The 23,466-nt window shown below is 45.0% G+C and overlaps 1 protein-coding gene across 2 annotated transcripts in view; it reads left to right on the top strand.

The window, feature by feature from the left end:
- Positions 1–23,466, top strand: part of GPC3 (glypican 3) — a 262,387-nt gene that overhangs the window by 144,883 nt on the left and 94,038 nt on the right. For both annotated transcript variants that reach the window (XM_034782132.1, XM_034782133.1), the window contains exon 4: positions 21,799–21,932. In XM_034782132.1, coding sequence (XP_034638023.1) covers positions 21,799–21,932 — 134 coding nt within the window. The remainder of the gene's footprint in view (positions 1–21,798; positions 21,933–23,466) is intronic.

Genomic DNA, 23,466 nt, shown 5'->3' with positions numbered 1-23,466 from the left:
CCACATTTTCAGTACATTATCTCTGTACTGACCTTTAATTGGATTAGACTGGAACCAATTTTAAGAAAAAACATTTTTATATAGATCTGGTAGCTTCAAACATTAAAAAAAATCTTTTTCCATAGGTTCTTTCTTTTTTTTTTTTTTTCTGTTGAATGTAGGGCTTTGATAAGACCTTCTTTGGCCCTGAATGGATTAATTTTACCAGCAGCTAATCTCAATACAGAGATTTTTATTATTTTGCATTATTCACAATTGCGACACTTCTATTTTAGGCTTTATTTGGGAAGCATACCTCAGTATAATGAGGGGAACAAGCACTCCAAATAGGGTGACTAGGTGTCCGGTTTTCAACTGGAACACCCAGTTGAAAAGGGATCCTGGTGGCTCCAGTCAGCGCCTACTGTGTCTTATGCTTGTTAATACATCCCAGAATCATCTTAGCCTTTTTTGCAGCTGCTTCACGTTGTTGACTCATATTCAGTTTGTGGTCCACTATAGCCCCTAGATCCTTTTCAGCAGTACTGCCACTTTGGCAGTTATTCCCTATTTTGTAGTTTTGCATTTAATTTTTCCTTCCTACATGAAATACTTTCCACTTCTCTTTATTGAATTTCACTTACTGAATTCACACCAATTCTCCAATTTGTCAAGGTCATTTTGAATTCTAATCCTGTCCTCCAAAGTGCTTGCAACCCCTCCTAGCTTGGTGTCATCTGCAGATTTTATAAGCATACTCTCCAGTCCATTATTCAAGTCATTAATGAAAATATTGAACAGTACCGGACCCAGGACTGACCCTTGTGGGATCCCACTAGATACATATACCCTTCCAGTTTGACAGAAATAATTGATCATTCCTCTTTGAATACGGTCTTTCAACCAGTTTGCATCCACCGTATAGTAATTTCATCTAGACCACATTTTCATAATCTGCTTATGAAAATATCATGCGTAACTGTGTCAGAAGCTTTACTAAGATCAAGGTACATCACATCTACTTTTTCCCCATATCGACTAGATCAGTAACCCTGTCAAAGAAGGAAACGAAGTTGCTTTGACATGATTTGTTCCTGAGAAATCCATGTTGACTATTCCTTATAACCTATTATCTTCCAGGTGCTTACAAAGGGATTGTTTAATAATTTGCCCCAGTATCTTTCCAGATATTGTGGTTAGGCTGACTGGTCTATAACTTCCAAAGTCCTCCTTGCTCCCCTTTATAAAGATAGATATTATGTTTGCCCTTCTCCTGCATTCTCGGACCTCTCCCATCCTCCAGGAGTTCTCAAAGATAATTGCTAAGGGCTCTGGGATTGCTTCAGCCTGTTTCTTAAGTACTCTGGGATGAATCTAATCAGGCCCTGCTGCCTTGAATACATCTAATTTATCTAAGTACTCTTTAACCGTTAACATTTAAAATTTTGCTGCGGACCCCTAAGCCCCCCACTCAGCCAGGCCCCACCCCCACTCCACCCTTTCCCCAAAGCCCCATCCCGCCCCACCTCTTCCCGCCCCCACTCCACCCCACCCCTTCTCTTCCCCACCTCTTTCTGTCCCCATCCCCCAAGTGTGCCCCATCCCCGCTCCTCTCCCTCCTCCCAGTGCCTCCTGCACACTCGAGAACAGCAGTGTGCAGGAGGCGCTGGGAGGGAGGCGGAGGAGTTGATCAGTGGGGCCGACGGACCCCAGTTTGAGAAACACTGCTTTAACCTGTTCTTTCCCTGTTTTGACTTGCATTCCTTCCCCCTGGTTGTTAATAATAATGATTTTGAGTAACTGGGGTCGTTAACCTTTTTAGCGAAGACTGAAGCAAAATAGGAAGTAAACACCTCCACTTACTTGATGTCATCACTTATAAGTTCTCCTTCCCTGGTAAGAAGGGGATCTACACTTTCCTTCATCTGCCTCTTGTCCTAGAGTATTTAAAGAACCTCTTTGTATTGTCTTTTATATCCTTTGCCAGGTGTAATTCGTTTTATGCCTTAGTCTTTCTGATTTTTTCCCTATGTACTTGTGCTGTTCTTTTGTACTTCTCCTTATCAATCTGACCATGTTTCCACCTTTTGTTGGATTCCTTTTTGATTTTCAGGTCATTAAAGAGCTCCTGATGGAGCCATATTGACCTCTTACTATTCTTCCCATCTTTCCTTTGCATTGGAATAGTGTGCAGTGTGTGCCTTTAATTTTGTCTCCTTGAGGAACTACCAGCTCTCCTGAACTCCTTTTCCCCTTAGATTTTCTTCCCATGGGACCTTACCTTCCAGTTCTCTGAGTTGGTTGAAGTCTGCTTTTTCGAAGTCCATTATCCTTATTCTACTGCTCTCACTTCTTTCTTTCCTTAGAATCATGAAATCTGTCATTTCATGATCACTTTCACAGTTTGCTTTTCATAGAAGTGTAGGGCTGATAAGGACTTCAAGAGGTCATCTAGTCCAGTCCCCTGCACTCAAGGCAGGACAATGTAATAACTAGACCATTCCTGACAGGTGTTTGCCTAACTGGTTCTTAAAAACCTCCAATGGCGGCGATTCCACAACCTCCCTAGGCAATTTGTTCTAGTGCTTAACTACCTGGACAGTAGGAAGGTTTTCCTAATGTTCAACCTAAACCTCCCTTGTTGTAATTTAAGCCCATTGCTTCTTGTCCTATCCTTAGTGATTTAATGAGAACAATTTTTCACCCTCCTCCTCCTCCTTGTAACAACCTTTTATGTATTTGAAAACTGTTATCTTGTCCCCCCTCAGTCTTTTCTTCTTCAGATTAAACAAACCCATTTTTTTTTCAATCTTTCCACATAGGGCATCTTTTCTAGACCTTTAATCACTTTTGTTGCCCTTCACTGGACTTTCACGAATTTGTCCACATCCTTCCTGAAATGTGGTGCTCAGAACTGGACACAATACTCCAGATGAGGCCTTATCAGCACGGACTACAGCTGAAGAATTACTACTCGTGTCTTGCTTACAACATTCCTTGACCCAATTGCAATTTTCCAGGTCTCTCCCCCCCCCCCCCACCTAACCCTTTGTTAAGGTCACCCTTTTTTATGCTTACCTGTGGGCTTTTGTTATCTGCCCCCATGGAACCTCCTCACTAGGTGCGCAAAGATGTTCTTCCCCTTCTTGGTCAGGTGGACCCCATCTCTTCTCATACATACATACATCTGAGGCTGCACATACATAATATAAAACTGAGATCTCTTTTTACTTGCCTGTAATGAAATGGCCAGCTATGATAGAGTTTAGCTGGTAAGCCACACTTGAGCTGTTTTATATAAATATATACACTTGCTATTAAGTTGCTAATCGTCAGAAAGAGAGAGAACTAATTAAGAAGATGGGGTATAATCAGTAGCTTTCTTTCACTGTGGTTTTATGAGTAGTAATTTGAAAAGAGCCTTATTAAAGTCTTTGGTGAACAAGTTAATGCTGCGTTTCTGAGAATATTTCCCCTCGACCTGAAGATTATATTCAATAATGAAGAGTATACAGAAGGTAACTGTTAGCTACGTTGTTAGAGTGGCCTCAGGCTTCCAAAACTGGATCCATCTGGTTTAAAAAGAAAAAAGCCATAAAGTAGTTTAGATGTTTAAAAGTGTATTTCTCCTGGAATCATTAAATCTCCCATACTCGTTGAATGGAGGAGCAGAGAGGAAGTGTTGGAGCTAATGAATACAGACCAGCGAGAGCAGATTGTGTGACCGTGTTGACACTGCTGTTTAATGACCTCTCATACCCCATTTCCAGACGTCTGACTCACCTTTCAGAATGGAATGAGATGACAGAGATCTTCTTTTCCTCTTTAATTTAAACTGCTAGGAATATACTCCTCTTTAGCGGGGAAATACAGCTGATTAATTTATAAACTGCTTCCGTTACGCCCTAGGCACCTAGATGATACAATACTAGAAATGCACAAAAGATGTGCAAAGGAAACCAAGGTAACAAACTCACCCATAGCTTGTCTCCTGTGTCTCTTTCCTTCCTCTTTCTCCCACCAGCAGGAGCAGACCCTCCTGCCCCGAAATCCTCACAACCACTGAATGACACCCCTGCCCCTATGTGTGATTGCAGCCTTCTCATCCTACCTCTTTGCCTCCCATACTAGCTATCCTCTTTGCGTGGAGGTGGTCTGCCCTCAGATACTGTGACGAGCTTCCTCTCCTTTCTGTTTCCTGCTGTGAGACAGAAGTCAGGAAGGCCCAGATCCTCAAAGGTTTTGAAGTCCCTAAATTCCATTGATTTAAATGGAAATGAGAAGCCTAAATACTTTAGTGGACCGGGGCCGAAAGGTTCGTAGACCTAGTGTTCTGTCCCTCTGATGTCTGAAATATGTTGCTCCACAACCATGTCTAACAGGGGCTGTACTTGCAACATGTGCTGAATTACCTACGGTCGAAGGGATAATTGTCTGGTCGTGTTTACTTTGTATGCTATTATTTAGCACCAGGCAGCAAGTGGAAAAGCAGAAGGTTATTTTGGGATACTTCTCCAGTAATCCCTTAGGTGAATTTCTGTCTGTTGAGATGGGGTAGGTATACCTTCTTCCAAAGGGGTGCTTTTCTGACTGTAACTAGCAGTACAGACATCTAAAACATTTAACGTCCTTGCAGGAGATTTATTTCATTACTCCACGTCCACATTTCAGAACAAGTGGATTATTTTACTGATAATTTTAAGAACATAGGCTAAGATGTTCAAAGCTAGGGGGTTTGCAGCTTTAGACACCCAACTACGTCTCCTACCCATCTTTGAAATCGATGTAAATATAAATCTGCCCTCTTTCCACACAGTTACAGTAAATCCCCTAGTCCCTTTTTTTTCCACATCTGCCTCTTAATCCCACATCTTGTCTTCATTCTGTTTCAGTCTGTCCAGGGCCACCCAGAGGATTCAGGGAGCCTGGGGCAAAGCAATTTCGGGGGCCCCTTCCATAAAAAAAAGTTGCAATACTATAGAATACTATATTCTCGTGGGGGCCCCTGCAGGGCCCGGGGCCTGGGGCAAATTGCCCCACCAACCCCCCCTTCTGGGCGGCCCTGAGTCTGTCAGGCAAGAGTGAAAAAAGGTAAGACACAAAATATCATCATTTTGATCGACTTAAATCTTGTATACTGTCAATGTACAATAAAATGGTAAAATGGAAATATTGTAATAAGGAACCCCAATTCAAAAAATGTTCCTATTCCAAAAGGATATTTAAGCACGTGCTTAAAGTTACACACGTACTCAAGTGCTTTCCTGAATGCAGGTCTAAAATACTAATTTCAGGAGCTGCCTGTGATAAATACAGGAATAACCAGGTGGGTCACCGGCTGCATAGTTTGCCAAGTGCTCCCAGCCATGAGAAATGAAATATCAACATTTTGATATTAAAGCGGGCAGTGACAAAATGCAAAAGCACTATAGGAAATAGACCCTGACTTCAAATGTCTTGCTTTTAATTGCATTTGCAGCATAATATATTGTTTGCAATGATTATCAATGCTGTGAACTTTTATTCCTGTGAGAAGGTCTCCTCTGAACAATTGGTTTGTCAGGCCAAGATGAAATGCATGCATTTGTCCTGCAATAAGTCGTGATGCAATAGCGGAAATATTATTATTTTTCAACCTGCATAATAGGAAAAAACTGGAATGAAATTATTTATTGTAAAGATTTTTTTGATCATATTAGCAGGGGAAAGGCAATGAGCATAAATTTAAACTGGTGTGTCCGAGTACATGGACAAAACGTGGAATAGAGGGCAGGAAATTAAACTGGCAGTTATTGAATGACCAGGAACAAATCATTCTGCTTCTGTGTCTGTTTCCTCAACTGTAAAATAAGAACCCAGCTGCTCCTCCCCCTTTGTAAAGTTGTTTGAGATTCGCGGATGGAAAGTGCTGTGTAGTGCTAAGTGTGAAGATGATTTATTAGGCAAACAGGAGTCATCTGAATAGGCACCAGGATTCCCAGCTCCAAATGCTCAAAAACAAGGAGTCCGGCTCCCAAAAACTGAGATTAGCTTAAAAGGAGATTTAAAAAAAAAAGTTATAATAAAGTTTAGACTCTTTTTCTTTGCCTCGTGGTTGTTGAGCCTTCAGGGTGCACTTGGATCTTGTTTTTATGCCTTTCTCTGCTTCCAGGAAGACTAGGAATTTATATTTTTTTATATGAAAGTAGAAATTCTCACATAACCTGACTCCAGGAGCTGGGGTTTTAAACATCAGCTATGGTAATGCTAGCAATGCCATTGTAAGAGTTGGCTGTGGGTGAGGTATCTTCAAGCCCACCAACCACTTCATTTGTATCATAGTCTCTCTACGTAGAATTCAACCATAAAACGGTGTAGGAGCATCCATAATGGATCTAAACCACTGAAAATGGTGCCTCCCCCCCCACACTCTCAAAAGGAAAAGACATACAAATATATAATAGAGAGGGAGGCAATCTCTCACTGCCCTCTGCCCTGACCAGCTGTTGCCCAAATATGTCAACTCCACAGGACAAGAAAACCCCAGGAATTAAAAATCTCTTAGAATGCGACATGGAGTCCTGGAGAAATGGTGAGATCTCATTCACACTCTGAATTGCTCTTCACCATTATTAGTATGTATTTGCATCATCGCAGTCCCAGCAGCTGGTAAGAGCTGCCCGGGTGGGGAGACCCGGCTCTGTGCCTGGCAGACCCCTCTGGGAACAGGGACCACAGGAGGGCCCTCCCAGCACACAACCCTAATACCTCTCTCCCTATACCCTGAGCTATGCCCTCTCTGCACCCTGAGCTACCCCCTGCCTGCACATAGCCCCTAGTTACCCGCGCCCTAAGCTGTATTCAAACTTTTTGAAATTCTCACATAACCTTTGAGTTATAATTTTTGGGTGCAGACAGGTGGGAGGCCTGCTGAAGTGAGTCACGGGGGGAGGTGACACTTCCTCCCTGGACTGCAGGCTTCTGCCCACCCCCCCAATAGAAGTCAAATTACATCTCTGCCCAAGGCCCCTGCCCCGAGCCCCCACCCCACTTGGCCCTGGAGTTTTTATAGCCTGTCGAGGGGGGCCTCAGAGAGCAAAAGGTTGAGACCCCTGCTCTAGGTCTCACCACCTTGGGAAGTGGTTGGGAAGAGAAGATAGCAATTAAATAAGCAGAGTTTAGCATAATAAGCAGAAGTCTCAGCTGGCCTTCTCTTAAAACACACAGTAGCTTTCTCCCTTAGTTAAACCCTGAATAGTGCAGACATGAAAAAGAAGAAAAATCTTGTTGACATCAAAGACATTTAAAAAAAAAAAAAAGTTTGACTCAAAATAGGTCACAGTCCCTGGGAACAAAAGTCCATCCTCTGACTGCAGTAGAGAATCAGGTCAGTCTAGGGGTACATCTACACTACAGCGGGGAGTCGATTTAAGATACGCAAATTCAGCTACGTGAATAGCGTAGCTGAATTCGACGTATTACAGCCGACTTACCCCGTTGTGAGGACGGCGGCAAAATCGACTTCTGCCGCTTTTTGTCGGCGGTGCTTACTACCACCTCCGCTGGTGGAGTTAGAGCGCCGATTCGGGGATCGATTGTCGCGTCCCGACGGGACGCGATAAATCGATCCCCGAGAGGTCGATTTCTACCCGCCGATTCAGGCGGGTAGTATAGACCAGGCCTAGGAGTCCGTTAGAATCTAAGATCAGTGTAGACATGGGTCACAGAAATCAAGGGGAGTTTAGGGGTTTCAGTCTTTATAGGGCGGCAGAGCTGAAAGTAAGGATTTGAGAATCTCTCAGGGGAGCTGTAGTTTCTCTTAAGGAGAAGGATAACTCCAGCGGGAGTGGAAATGGAAGGGGAATCTCTTTATACACCTATCTTAGTTATTCAAGACCTGATTCAGTGGACGCAAAGATATCTGGCTTCAACAGGCTAGCACAGGTTTTTGAAACCCTTAAGAAGTCCCTTGTGTGCTCCGCTGCTTTTTTGACTCACTGAATTTGCTTCCTTAAATAGGCACCGGAATAGAGTGATTCTGTCATATGCTTAATGCAGTTAACCTTTTATTTCTTTCTCTGATGTCAGTGCTATTGTCATGCAAATATATGCAGTTGCCTAATGAGCAGTCGAATCTGGGCAGCATGGCAGGATAAGTGCAGAGCAGAGCAGCCCGTTCCTTATGCTTGAGGAACTAAAGCCTTTCTCATTAGCTGTCAAATTAACAGGTGCCAAGTGTTACCCAACCCGTGCCCTTGCTTGCTGTGCTAACAGCATACACAGGAGTGGCAGGTTTGTATAATTTTTGGTGGTGGCTAGAACAGGTCCAAGTCTCCCCCTCCCCCTTGTAAGCCGATATATATATTTAATAATGTAAAAATGGACTGGAAACAGTAAGCGTTTAACAGTTTCCCTATGTTGCACAATGTGGGGGGTGAAGGCTGTGGGGTGGGGCTGGGGATGAGGGGTTTGGGGTGTGGGAGGCGGCTCGGGGCTACGGCAGAGGGTTGGGATGCGGGGGTGAGGGCTGCGGGGTGGGGCCGGGGATGAGTAGTTCGGGAGGTGGCTCAGTGCTGGGGCAGAGGGTTGGGGTGCAGGGAGGGTGAGGGCTCTGGCTGGGGGCAAAGGCTCTGGGGTGGGGTCGGGGATGAGGGGTTTGGGAGGGGGCTCAGGGCTGGGGCAGAGGGTTGAGGTGTGGGGGGGTGTGAACTCTGGGGTGGGGCCAGGGATAAGGAGTTTGGGGTGCAGGCAGGCTGCCTCTCTGGGGTGGGACCAGTGAGGAGGACTCCCCCCTGGCCTTTCCCCCCTGGCAGCACACTCACCCTGCACCACTGCACGTGCTCCTAGGGCCCCTCTCAGGGCCAGGGGGTTACACTTCCCTGGAGCAAGAAATCCTCATTCAAAAACAAGAGTCACAAGAGTTCAGAGGGAAAACCCACAATCAACAAACTTTTCCCCACCCTCAACTCTGGAGAGAGATTATGGTGGGGGGGGGGACGAAATGGGGGAGAGAGACTTCACGCTGCACCCCGGGAGAAGCCCTGAAAGGAGCTGCTCACGTGCGGGAGGTGCAGCGAGCAGTCCGGCTGGCCATGGGGCAGCAGGAGGCTACATTGCACCAACGGAGACGGGGGAAAGAAGCTGGCTCAGGGGGCGGAGGAGAAGCGGTGAAGTTGTTTGCAGCGAGTAGACAGGAAAACAGCCTGAGTGCTCCCCCCAAAGTGGAGATGAGGAGGAGGAAGCAGGGGGGTGGAGTGCCCTGGCTACAGCCACAAAGAAGGGAAACTAGCAAAAGAAAAGCGGAGGAGAGGAAAGGAGAGAAAAAGCCCAAAGCATCTGAGAAGCCACCTGGGACTCCCTGAGCTGCTGCAGTCACTCGCTCACTCCTCTGAACCCCCACCCAAACCCTCAGCCACTCCCTTTTGTAGCCGGCAGCGGCTGGCGAGGGAGCGCGGCGCAGAGCGGCAGCGCAGCCGCCCGCTGCCAAGGCAGGGACGCGCTGGGGGAGGCGTGCGGGGCGGCAGGTGGACCGGGGGAGAGACCCGGCCCTGAACATGGGTGGAGCCGGGCCCCCGGGCCCTGAATATTGCTGGAGCACGGGCCCAAATAACTCGCCGCCCCTGAGCATACAGTCCAATGTAAGGGAGCCAGAGAACACTCTGAGGAGTCCTTGTGGCTCCTTAGAGACCAACAAATGTACTTGGGCATAAGCTTTCGTGGGCTAGGACCCACTTCATCATATGCATGGAGGGGAAAATACAGGAGCAGGTGTAAATACATGAAAGGATGGGAGTTGCCTTACCAAGTGTGAGTCAGTCTAACGAGATAAATCAATTAACAGCAGGATACCAAGGGAGGAAAAATAACTTTTGAAGTGGTAATGAGTGGCCCATTACAGACAGTTGACAAGAAGGTCTGAGTGACAGTAGGGAGAAATTAGTATGCGGGAAATTATGTTTAGGTTTTGTAATGACCCAACCATGCCCAGTCTTTATTCAGGCCTCATCTGATGGTGTCCAGTTTGAAAATTAATACCAGTTCTGCAGCTTCACGTTGGAGCGCCTCGTTGTTTTGGCTGATCCAGACTAACATGGCTACCCCTCTGAAACTAGGGTATGTCAACCCTGCAGCCGGGAGTGTGCCTCTGCTCGGGCTAGCATGCTAAAAATAGCCGTGTGGTGTTGCGGGCTAGCCTAGACTAGTGTTGCGGGCTAGCCACCCAAGGAGGGGCCCAGTAGATTGGGCAGGTTTGTATTAGCTGGCTAGTCCGTGCCACTGCCTGTGCCGTGACATCCACGCTGAAGTAAGAGACTGCAGGCTCATAACAGTGTATCTGGCCCCAGGAAAGGAGTAGATCAGAGGTGGGCAAACTATGGCCCGCAGGCCACATCCGGCCCACGGGACTGTCCTGCCAAGCCCCTGAGTTCCTGGCCTGGGAGGCTCACCCCCTGTCCCTCCCTTTCTGTTCCCCCTACCCCGCAGCCTCAGCTCACTGCGCCAGCGGCGCGATGCTCTGGGCAGTGGGGCTGTGAGCTCCTGGGGCAGCGCAGCTGTAGAGCCGTGGCCTGACCCAGTGCTCTGTGTTGCGCGGTGGCAGCGTGGCTGGCTCCGGCTGCCTGTCCTGGTGCTCTGGCCGGCGCGGCTGTAGTGCCGCCAGCTACCGGTGCTCCAGGCAGCGCGGTCAGGGGGCAGGGAGCAGGAGGGGTTGGATAGTGGGCAGGGGAGTTCGGGGTGGTGGTCAGGGGGTGGAGGTGTGGATAGGGGTCAGGGCAGTCAGAGGGCGGGGAACAGGAGGATTGAATGGGGGCAGGGGTCCCGGGGGGAAGTCGGGAATGAGAGGAGGGGTTGGATGGGGCAACGGGGGGGGGCAGTCAGGGGTGGGGGTTCTGGGGGTGGTTAGGGGACAGAGAGCGGGGGTGTGTGTGGATGGAGTGGGGGGGGGGATGGGGCAGGAGTCCCAGGGGGCATCAGGGGGCAAGAAGCAGGGGGGGTTGGATTGGAGGGGCAGGCCACGCCAGGCTGTTTGGGGAGGTACAGCCTCCCCTAACCGACCCTCCATACAATTTCAGAAACCCAATGTGGCCCTCAGACCAAAAAGTTTGCCTGCCCCTGGACTAGATACTGCTCGCTCAGGGACTGATCCTGCTCCCACTGAAATAACTAATAAAATGGCTTCAAAGGAGAAGGATCACATCCTTGTAGCATAACCTGTAGTAGAAGGGGAAAACTAACCTAGAAACTCCCTGAACTGCTTCCTGGTGCTGCCTATGAAATCTCCTCTGGAAGGAGAGGGGTAAATCCGAAAGCTTCCCATGCTGTTTGCAGGATAGTCCCACTTTGCCAGGGAAAAGATGTACCATCAGTATGTGGCACAATGGGGCTCTATTCTTTGTTGAGGGTCCCTAGGCACTACGCTAATAAATGCAATAAAAACGTGATTGCCTTCAAGCTGCTCCATTTGGGAAGAACATATTTTCTTCTCCTTCTGAGTCCCTCCTCTCTTAAAACCTCTCTGCTTTTTATTCCCCCCTCCCCTTTTCTCTGGCTAGCTGCAAAGTGTCTACTTTGCATGAAGGGTGCTATATAAAAATGAATTGCATGGTAATATTTCCTCCCATTAAGTACCCGTCTAGGCCCACTTCAGTCTGTAGGAGGTTTTAAAGGTGTGTTGATGATCTACAGGGTAACCTAGTCCCATGTCTGTGATCGCCACTGACTTGCTATAGCACATGTTGGTAGCATGTATTAGGAGTGATTGTGTGAGGTGGCATGACACCAGCTGTGTTATTCTAAGCATTTGTGTTTCCATGCATTTGACATGGTTAGTGTTGCATTATTTAAGCCCAATGTATTATTGAACATTGATTCCTAGGCGTGAACACGAGGTCTCTTCCTCTGATTCCTGATTCTGTGTCCAATGTTTAGGCTACTGTCTCTTATGTAATCTGTGTAGTGATGTCTGCATCACTGCAATTGCAGTGCACTGAAGTTTGTTAGTAACATTTGAGAGTCAATTAATGGGGAATTCCAGTGACATGTTTGTAGAAGACAACATTTGGATTATCCCACTCAGTTTGTTCCTTCTGCTCTAGTGCTCAGTGCGAGAAGAACAATCGTTAGTTAATAATGATGTGCTTCTTAAAATAAAGCATTATACATTCATTTTTAGGCCCATAATCATATTTCTGTCAAGGGGGGAAGACTGGGGAACATCTGCCTACCTCATCTTCATGACAAAATATATATATAATGATTACAAGCATATAATATGAACGTTAGCCCTAGTGTTTATTCACTTCTGTTAATCAGTATTCGTTTGAGAGCGTGCCATGCAGTTTGTGGAGAGCAATGCAATCACTTGAGTAGTATGGTAGATTTAAATCAGTAATAAAAGCTCTGGGGAAATTAACAAGACAAAACATTAACCACAGACTAAACATTAACATATATTAGCATTTTTATTACACCTGTAGAAATGTTAAATGTGCTTGGTTACTACTATTAAAAAGTTTATGTTCTATGCCACGTAATTTCAATGTTATATTTTGTTTTAAGACATTTGGAGTTTAATTAATCTGATTTCTATGGCAGCGTGAGAGTAATAGACATCAGGTTCACTTTTATGGTAACTTTAAACATAAGGAACATACTTGTTTTGTGTTTATAATGCTAATAATACATCTAACATTTAATAAAGTAGGTCGCTAAAACCGGGGGGAGGCGAGGGAAGGTCTCTTGTTTTATTGAAATCCTTTGGACTTCTGACAAAATTGGATTTCTAACAGCAAGAAAATAAACAGTAGTCTGAGGGCAATGAATCCAGTTCTATAAATACAGCACATTTTTCTTGAGGTCTGTGCCAGTCAGTTGTGTGTATAGCAGAATTCTCTATCAAATCATCCTTCAAGATACTGTATTCAAATCAGTTACAATGGTTAATTGCTTTTCATTTTAATGTGCAGTTTCTCCCAGAAGAAACTCAGAAATAGGTATAAAATGACATATGTGAACTTGAGAACAGAGAAGATTGCAGGAGGTAATCTTTAAAAATGAGGCCATTCCCTTGAGGAATAAAACCCTGTATCTTCATGGAAAAGAATCTATAAGCAGGAGAAATTCATACAGAAGACAAATGGAAACTCTATGTAAAGTTTAAGCAAAGGTCAAATGTTGCAAGTTATTCTTTAGAGCAAAGTGAAACTCGTGGTCTGAATAAAAAGGTAAAACATCAAACATCTAACAATCCACTCATTTCAATTCCAGGGGAAAGTTGATTATTTTTTTAAAAAATAGCTTCTAGAAAATTACTTTTAAAATGCACTTACTCTAAAGTGAATCTCTCAATGGCTTTAGGAGTTACACGTGTATTGTTTTGCAATGATTTCCTTATAAAATGTTAGGTTTCAGAGTAGCAGCCGTGTTAGTCTGTATCCGCAAAAAGAAGAACAGGAGTACTTGTGGCACCTTAGAGACTAACAAATTTATTAGAGCATAAGCTTTCGTGGACTACAGCCCACTTCTTCGGATGCATATAGAATGGAACAATGTGCTGGTTTATGAGTAAGAAGACGACCCCCCCCTCGCCTTCCCAAACTACCAGCTCTTGACGTGTCCTGTGATCTGAAAGTCAAGCTGGGTTCTCTGTGGTCATACACTATGGGACCAATCCAGAGCTGATTGAAGTCAATGGGAGTCTTTCCACTGAATTCAGTGGACTTTGGATCACGCCCGATCAGCAGAAATAAAGATTCTGCCCCTGGAAGTTAGTCAACAATCCATTACTGTATTGATGATGCCTGGATCCAGAACACAATGCATTTCTGGGCAGATACAAGAGGCCAGAGCTCTTGTACATCTGAGAAATCTGGAACCTTTCAACAAAGGGGGTTGAAAGTCTCTGGAAACTGAATACAGGTGAAAGAAACTTCTCTGAACAAAAGAATGTAGTTTGGTAAGTTGAGTTTTAGTTTTAGGCTATGTCTATGCTTAAAAAGCTATAGAGCTGCACCGTGTCAGTGTGGACACTCACCACACCAACGGGAGAGGTTGTTCCATCGCTGTAGTTAATCCATCTCCCGGAGAGGCAATAGCTAGGTCAATGGAAAATCTTCCATCGACCTAGTCCTGTCAACAGTGTGGCTAGGTTGTTACAGCTACATCTTGTGGGTGTGGATTTTTCACACCCCTGCGAGACGTAGCTATGCTGAGGCGAGTTTTCAGTGTAGACCAGCCTTTAGAGGCATGTTTTTACTTTTGTTTGTTTGTAATCATTTCTGTCCGTATTTCTTTTACTTGGTATCACGAATACCTGTATCCCTTTTGTTAATCAACGTGTTTTAATTTTACCGCAAACCAGCTCACTGCTTTGATTGAAGGTGAGGGTTGGTCAACTCCAGTTAAGTTAATAAACTGCTGTGTAATGTCTATTGAAAGGAGCAGCAAACTTGGTAAGTTTTTGTGGGTACTATGGTAAGAGGGGCTTGACCACTGCAGAGAAACACGTTTTGGGGAAGAACTCAGGACTGGGCGGATGCTGGTATTACCCTGCAAAGTGAAGCCAGGGTGAAGTCAGGGTGCTGTGAGCAGGCATTTGGCATCAGGTTCTTAGCCAAAGCTGCACAGCACAATGGCTCCCAGGGTGCATGGTGACACAACCACTTGCTGTTCTGGGATAAACCCCAAAGCATTGCAGCCAGGGAAGTGCAGGGGTTCCTCTGAGGGGGAAGTCAGTAGCTGATGGGTACCCAGCATACTGCATGAAGACAAGGGACGAGAATGTTTGGGACGTGACCAAACCCAGTGAGGCTCGCAGTCCATGGTAGAACTAGTTTTCCAAAAAAAAACCATTCATATGCAACCATGACTGGCACCAGCCTCCTTTGCTCAGGTTTCACAAAAAGTGGCCCCTCTCTCTGCAAATACTTGTAAAGAAGTTTTCTGCTCTACTAGTTTGCATTTTTCTTAATGTCAACAGGAGGGGAACAGAACATTCAAATTCAGCTTGCTGTGCCACTTGTTCGTAGAGCTTGTCTATAGGGATACTTGAGAACATAAGAATGGATGTATGGTGTCAGAGCAATGATCCATGTAGTCCAGTATTCTGTTTTCTGACAGTGGCCAGTGCCAGACTCTTCAGAGGGAATGAACAGAACAGGGCAGTTATTGAGTGATCCAGTCCTGGCTTCTGGTAGTCAGGGGCTTAGGGACACCTTGAACATGGGGTTGTCTCTCTGACCATCTTAGCTAATAGCCATTGATGGCCCTATCCTCCATGAACTTATCTAATTCTTTTTTGAACTCACTCATGCTTTTGGCCTTCACAGCATCCCCTGGCAATGAGTTGCACAGGTTGACTGTGTGTTGTATGAAGAAGTACTTCAATATGTTTATTTTAAACCTGCTGCCTGTTAATTTCATTGAGTGGCCCCTGGGTCTTGTGTTGTGTGTTATTTTTGGTGACCTTCCCTGTATGTTTTCCAATTCTAATACATTTTTTTGAGATGAGGTGACCAGAACTGCACGCAGTATTCAAGATGTGGGCATACCATGGATTTATATAGCGGCATTATGATATTTTCTATCCATTTCCTAATGGTTCCTAATATTATGATACCTTTTTTGACTGCCACTGCACATTGTGTGAATGTTTTCAGAGAACTATCCACAGTGACTCCAGGTTCTCTTTCTTGAGTGGTATCAGCTCATTTAGACCTCATCATTTTGTATATAGAGTTGGGATATTTTCCCCCGAGTGTCTTACTTGATATTTATCAACACTAAATTTTATCGGCCATTTTGTTGCCCAGTTACGCAGTTTAGTGAGGCTCGTTTGTAAATCTTTGCAGTCAGCTTTAGACTTAACGATCTTGAGTCATTTTTATTGTCTGCAAACTCTGCCACCTGTTTACCCCCTTTTCCAGATCATTTATGAATATGTTGAACAGCACCGGTCCCACTACAGATCCTGGAGGGACCCCGCTATTTACTTCTTTCCGTTGTGAAAACTGACCATGGATTCCTACCTGTTTCTTGTTTGTCTCTTAACCAGTAACTGATCCATGAGAGAACCTTCCCTCTCATCCCAATTTGCCCAAGAGCCTTTGGTATGGAACCTTATCTGAAAGTCCAAGTGCACTGTATCAACTGGATCACCCTTGTCCACATGCTTATTGACACCCTCTAATAGATTGGTGAGGCACGATTTCCCTTTACAAAAGCCATGTTGGCTCTTCCCCAACTTAGTGCACGGCAAACTGGGGAGTGAATCTATAGTGCACTAGCCTGCTACACTCTTACTGGCCTTGTGGGTCCCGCTTCTATACGCTGAAAGTGCCAGGCAGCAATATGGCAACCTCCAAAGTGCTCTAGGGAACTTTTAGTGTGTGGTAGCAAGGTCCACCCGGCTGGTTAGCACGTGGCAAGCTAGTGAGCTGTAGATTCACATCCTGGCTTGCTATGCTCAATGTCTCTGGGTAGACAAGCCCTAAGAAGAAGCGTTAACTTGAGGGATGCAGCTGTATTCAGGCTTTGTCTACACTGGTGTTTAGGATTTGATTCCCCACGACCCCTGCACTCTGGTGTATCTGCCGCTGTGCAAACCTCTAATGTAAACCCACTGCACTGGTGTAGTTTACCTCACTTTCTAACTTTCTCCTATGCACGAGCTGCCCCATAATAGGTTTACCCCAGTGCAGCACATGTACACTGCCGCAATGCAGTTATATGAAGGTAGCTTTGCTCATGCAGGACAACCCCAGTGTAGATAAAGCCTAAGAGACCTGCAAGGGCCTGGCCCCTTCTTTCTTTGAAGTGCTCTCCTGGATGATGCCGTTGGCACCCCCCCCCCTTCATTATGCTTCAGCGTGTTTTTATCAAGTCCTTGATCCAGCCTTATTCATGTCAGGATCAATAGTGTTCACGGACTTAAAGACCAGAGCTGCAAAAGGAGAGGGAATTGCACAGTGTCAGTGAAAAATCAAAGTTAAGTCCTCACAAATGACTGCTTAAAATACCTGACCTTTACCTGCTCCTCTTCTTTGCTTTAAATCCCTTACTGTCGGTGCAGGGATAGTGGTGGATCTTCCATATTTTGTTAAATTATGTACCACATTGCATTACACGGGCACGGGGATGACAGTATATCCGTGTTATCCCCTTCTTTCGCTTTTCTGCCCGCTGCTGTTGAGCAAAATAACTGTTTTGAAGTGTTTGTTCTGCATGTGGCTCTTCAGGGAAATATACACAGTGTGTAAAAGAGAAGAAAGACCGTGCTGCCAGAATGGCTAACTTGCTATTTTACTGTAAGTCTTCTAATATTGATTGCTTTCATAAAGCCCCATCTCCTGGAGTCATGTGATTATGTGAGAATCTCAGCTTTTTTTAAATTGTTTTTAGCCTTCATGCTTGTAGAGAAAAACTTGAAAATGTGGAGCCAAAAGGCTCCAAATCCAGAAGACAAATAAAAAGACCCCAAATGCATTACTTTAAAAAAAAACACATGATTTTTAAGCCAGTCTCATGATTTCCTGGGGGGCTGACACATTATTTTTGAGCACGTGGGACGTGGCAAGGCTGGAAAGGAAGCAGCTCGAAGAGCGATGGAGTGAAAATAGGAAAAAGTTAAGGACCAAAGAAGCAATGCTCCGAGAGCAACAGCAGCTGTGGAAAGAACGATGTCAGAAATGGGAGCAACAGCTGCAGAAAAGGCACCCGCGACAGCATGTCATCCCAGTACGGCTTAAACCAACAATTAAGAATCCAGGCTCATGACGTTCCTGGGCGGTTTATCTCTTTCTCATTATTGTATTGCAGCCTGGGCAAACAAACTGTGCTGCTCTTGATAATGAAAGAGGTGACGTTACTAATTTATTTACCAAAGGAAATGTAGGATGTAATAGAATGGAATTAATCTCTTCTCCACCTTACTCATCAGATGGCGGCCGCACCAGGCAGTGGGTGTGCTTTTAGCCTCGAGCTTGTTGCTAACTGGTAGTTTAGCGGGCTAGCTTAGTTCACTGCAGTGTGAAGATAAATTAGGCAGTCCTAAGACTATAGATTTAAGAGCCTAACTGCAGGCCCCCAGCTGCCCTTGGAAATAGGATTTGCTAATAGTTTAAGTGCTAACACAATCTGAACTTGAGTGACATTCACCCACTGTCACCCTCTCAGGAGCAGCTGGATAGGGAAGGCCTGGAGAACGGGGGAGGCGGGTGTCACAAAATCAATGGAGTCAGCATGTTGTCTCCATGAATGAACCTGGGGAACTCTTGCACAATAAGTAACACGTTCTGATTGAGAGGCAAGTCCGCTGATGTAAACAAGGAGAACACAGGGTCAGGGCTAAATGAAGTTGGAATAGGAAAGCAATCTATTACTGCCTTGTCATTCTCCCACCAAGGGATAAGGGGAACAGATCTCCGTAGGTGCTGTTTTACAGCAGTCCACGCTCTGACGGGAGGATCTACACTGCAGAATGCACACAACTTCAGGGCAGCTGGTTCTGTGCTTACCGAGCTACGAGAGTAGCTGCTTTCTTGAGGGGAGACCTGGGGAGGGAGGTCGATTTGTGGAAACCAAAACGGTTCCGGAGAAAGGCTCAGTTTCGAGTCATCTCCTGATTAGAAAAATGTTTGGGGGCGGGGGAAAAGGTTTCTAATTGTCCAAACATCCTGTATTGACGTTTTCAAACCAAAGTTTCATTTTTCAATTTTAAATGACTTTTCATTGTGAAATTTAATTAATTTATATTAAAAAAGGTAAAAAATCAAAATGGAAGCAAAACGTTGAAAAGACGTTTTAATCGACCTGATCGGAATTTTGTTTCCGAACGATCAGTTCATGTAAATGTTTGAGATTTCAACTTTTTATCCTGGGTCCGAATGGGGGGGAAAAAAATCAAAATCTCAACCTTTCATGGGATGGGAAAATCATGCCCTCCCTAGCTCTACTTGAGAGCACGTGAGGCACCTCACTTTCTTTTCTTGCTACTTGCCCGGTTAACAAATCAATGTCTGATGAGCTAATTTGTGATGTTAACACAAGAGTTTGTGCGGTATTCTTTGGCTGCAGCCGCATTGTTTAGTGTATTTACGGTACCAACTGGTTTTATTGTATTTCATATGTTGACCAAACTGAGCTCTGATTTCAGACTCCTGTTCCATGGACTTTGGTCCTCTGCAGAGGTGCAGGGGAATTGGGTTGCAGAATCAGGGCTTCAGGTTGTATGCTGATGTGAGGAAAACCCTCACTCAGTGGCCACTTCAGACACTGGGGAGTTGATGTATATGCAGTTGCACCAGAGAAGTGGAGATGCCTCACCTTTTAGTCTGCAGTGGTACTGTAGAGTTTTACTGCTGATCATGCTACAGAAATTTCTATCACCAGAGGCTGACAGATTCAAAGAACCAGCACATGTACCAGTTCTTTTCACCTGTCATAAACTCTTCTAGTCTATGTAATTTGCTTTCCTCTCTCGATCTTTTACGAAATAATTTTTTCAAGTATTCAACCCAGTCCAAACTGCTGCAGTCAGTCTGTCACACATGAAACCCATTATCTCTCCAGATGCATTGTCTTTAGCTGGTGTCTTCTTGCATTGGTGGACAGGTCTGCATTGTCAAACAAGTCAAGCTTATGACCGCCTGGAAACCAAGCAGTCAGAGAGCAGCAGATGCTGTTCTGTGGTTTTCATCTCTAGCTATTTCCAGGGCCGGCCAGACGGGGGGTGGGGGGGGCAATATGCCCCAGGCCCTGCAGGGGCCCCCAAATATAGTATTCTATAGTATTGCAACTTTTTTTATGGAAGGGGCCCCCGAAATTGCTTTGCCCCAAGCCCCCTGAATCCTCTGGGCGGCCCTGGTTATTTCTGGCCACATTTTCCATACCATAATTCTGTCCCATAGGCAGCAATAGGCTAAAATTAGGCATTGTGGCTCTGTGGTTCCTAAGATTGGCTGTAGAATAGTTTTAAGTCGAAACTTTCCATTGTCGCATCCCCGCAAAGTTAGCATGTAATCTGTACTAGTTGCAAAATCTGCAGGCAGATTATTAGCAACACTGTGACTAAACGAGTCAGATAACTCATTGGTTTGTCATGAGTCTTGCACTATTTGGTGCTGTACTGAAAGTCCCACCTCCTGGAGTCTAGTGATTACACACCAATTTCTGCTTATTTTTTATTTGTAAATAAATGAAAGTTTCTGTCCCTAATGGCTGTAGGGGATTGCTTAAAAGCATGAATCCTAAAGGCTCTCAAACCAGAAGACTAGTAAACAGAACCTGAAATGAGTTTTTTTTGTTTTTGTTTTTGTTTTAAATCTCAGGGTTTTTAAGCCAGTCTCATGTTTTATTTGGAGCCTGACTTGTGATTGTTGAATGCTTCAGATTGACAATACTGTAATGTCCATTGCGTGAGCCAGGGTGGATGCTGGGGGCCCTTCCCCCTCTGCTGCACTGATCCCATATAAAATAGAGCAGTTCTGGAGTAAACGCCTAAGAGCGCAAGCTGTAGGTGTGCTTTCCAGGGGTGTTCATGTGAGTAACAAGCGAGCCCAGCCACAGTGAATCCATTTCTTCGATCGGAGTGAATGTTTGTGGGGAAACTCTGCGGTGTGCCCTCAGCTCTGGTAACAAGCCCGTTGGCTCATGCATGCCCTCGTCTGGCCAGGGCTCTCCAGAGCATCCCGAAGAGAGAAATCCACCCCTTTCATCTCCGATCCCACTCAAACTCTGCTTTGAGGGCATAAGTGAGCTTTCAGGGAAGCACAGTCCTTCCACACAGAGGTGAAGTGATCAGAGGGGGCATACGGTCTCATGGGTAGTGGCTACCGATTGTGACAGGAAAACAAAATGATCTTTTTAAAGGAGTTGGCAACCAGAAATATTTAGTTCTTCTTTAACTCTGCCCTGATATCTGTATCTTATTTTGCTCTGACTTTCAAAAAGAAAGTGCTGAGGAACTTCTGAAGCACCACGGCTGATAACACAGAGAATATTTAACCTGTCAGTTTGGAATTCTGCCAGGAAAAGCTTACAGCTCAGGGTTTTGACAGGTGATTGCTCTCTCTGCATTGCCTTCGATCCCACGAGGCTGGTACCCTTACAAGAGCACTCTGTGATCTTTACAATTCTCTTTTATGAGCTTGTTTCAATCTTGGAGCAAAACATATTTGCAAGATTGGAGCGCTGTCCAGATGAACTAGTTTAAAAAAAACTAGCCGCAAAGGGCCAGATCCTCCGCATACCTCTGTTGGCTTTAACACTGAGTTACACCGGCTGAGGGTCTGGCCCAGAAAGGTCTTGGAAAACAGAACTTTATATTTCTGACCAGGAACTTCTGTAGAGGCACAAAACGCACAATCCTTCGACTTTTCTCTTCAAGCCCATTCAGAAAAAGCCTTTGTTACTATGTGAGAACCAGGAATAGATTGAGTCCAGCCTCCACAGTGGAAGAAATTGGTTGACATACTCGAGTTATTCTGCTCCAAGTTCTTTTGCTTTACAAGTTGCCCCCACAAATTCCTCTGGGGTAATGCAATGGGTAACATTTTCAAAAAGACGTAAGTGACTTGGGAGCCTACCTCTGATTTTCACCAGTGTGACATAGGCCCAGATTTTTAAAGGTATTTAGGCACCTAACTCCTTATTGACTCCCAAGTCACTTCGTAAATGTGACTCTGGCTCCCAAGTCACTAAGGCGCTTTTGAAAATTTTACCCTGTATCTTTATTATGCTATTTTAAAAAAAGTATTCGTGTGGTGGAAAGTACATCTCTTAGCCTTTTGTTTCTAGCGTGTTGCATGTTGCATATTAGCTCATCATGCTTTTGTGTTGCTTTTTCAGATTAGCAAATTCTGTGGCCATTCTCAACAGAGACAGTATAGATCAGCTCATGACCCCGAAGACCTTTTCATTGACAAGAAAGTACGGAAGGTGGCTCACACAGAACATGAGGAAACCCTGTCCAGTCGGAGAAGGTGAGACTGTTTTGACTCTGAGTATACATGGCTGCTGTGTTTATGAGTCAGGAAACTACTCTGATGTAAAACTCTGAAATATACCCATGTGGGTGAGGGTTACATGTTTTCACGGCAATTGTATAAATGTCAATGTGTTTTTCTTTTAAGCATAAAACTGTCTCCTGATTCCCATCTTTGATATTCCAGGGGGCTGTATGAAACGCTGTTTTTAAAGGTTGCCAAGGCAGGTGTTAACCTTAGCCTGAAGCATGGCACACAAGGTTTCCAACCTTGTAGTACGGAGGGATTTTTTTTTTTTACCCAACACCTTTAAAACATCAAGGAATGTTCACAGCAGTTTCTAAGCGTTTGAAAATCAGAGCAGACGTCTGTGTTCATGGCATGGCACCCGGCACTTGTTCCAGCTAGGTTTAACTCAGTAAATAGAAGCCGTAATTTAGTGGGATCGTATTGGTATGAAGGGGAAAAACTCTTTTCCTTCTCATTGATTTTTAAAGCAGACTAGGCACGTGCGTGCACGCTTAGTTATTTATCAGCTGCAGAAATGAAGTGAGAACATTTGATTTTTTTTGTAAACGTGGAAACGCTCGAAGATGACATGGACAAAGTCACCTGTAAATATTTACGGGACCAAATTCTCATTGTGCTTTCAGTCGGGCCGCACTAGGGTGGAGTGAGAGAAGACTGCTTGTAAGTGTGTTATAAGCATCTCTGTTCCTCCATTATCTTCCCGTGTCAGCAGACTGCACACGCTCTGGAAGTGATGCATTATTGTCATTTGAAGAGTATGGGATTTGGTGAAACCCACTGCAACGTACTTAGGGCTTTAAGAGAGCCTGTACATACTGACATTGGAAGTGTTTCTCTCCTCCACTTTGCCACTGATGTTTCCCATCCTCCAGCTGTGAGGAGAGGATCACCTGCAGCTTCAGCCAACAGAAAACATTATTCCTTCCAGTGCTCTTCCTGCTGGATCTGATACCTAACGCTCCCTCGGACTACAATAACATGATGGGAGCTGCTTTCAGGACAGGACCTCGTAGGAAATTGATGGCTACAAGATGAGAAATCGTCCTGGTTACACAAGAGGGGAAATGAAAAGTAAGGAGGGATGAAAGATTCTGGAACAAATGATCAAACAATCTGTCTGTAAGCACCTAGAGGATAATCAGGTGATAAGGAATAGCCAACATGGATCTGTCAAGAACAAATCGTGTCAGACCAACCTAATTCCTTCTTTGACAGGGTTACTGGCCTAGTGGGTGGGGGGAAGCAGTGGATGTGATATATCTTGATTTTAGTAAGGCTTTTAACAAAGTCCCATGAGACAGTCTCACAAGTAACCTAGGGAAATGAAGTCTAGATGAAATTATTATAAGGTCAGTGCACAACTGGTTGAAAACCGCACTCAAAGAATAATTATCAATGGTTCGCTGTCAAACTGGAAGGATGTAAGTAGTGGGGTCCTGCAGGGATCTCTCTTGGGTCCAGTACTATTCAATATTTTAATTAATGACTTGGATAATGGAGT

The sequence above is a fragment of the Trachemys scripta genome, chromosome 9 (genome assembly GCF_013100865.1).
Source record: "Trachemys scripta elegans isolate TJP31775 chromosome 9, CAS_Tse_1.0, whole genome shotgun sequence".
NCBI classification, from domain to species: domain Eukaryota; kingdom Metazoa; phylum Chordata; order Testudines; family Emydidae; genus Trachemys; species Trachemys scripta.
Note: the sequence above shows the minus strand (reverse complement) of the source record. Positions and strands in the feature narration are given on the sequence as shown.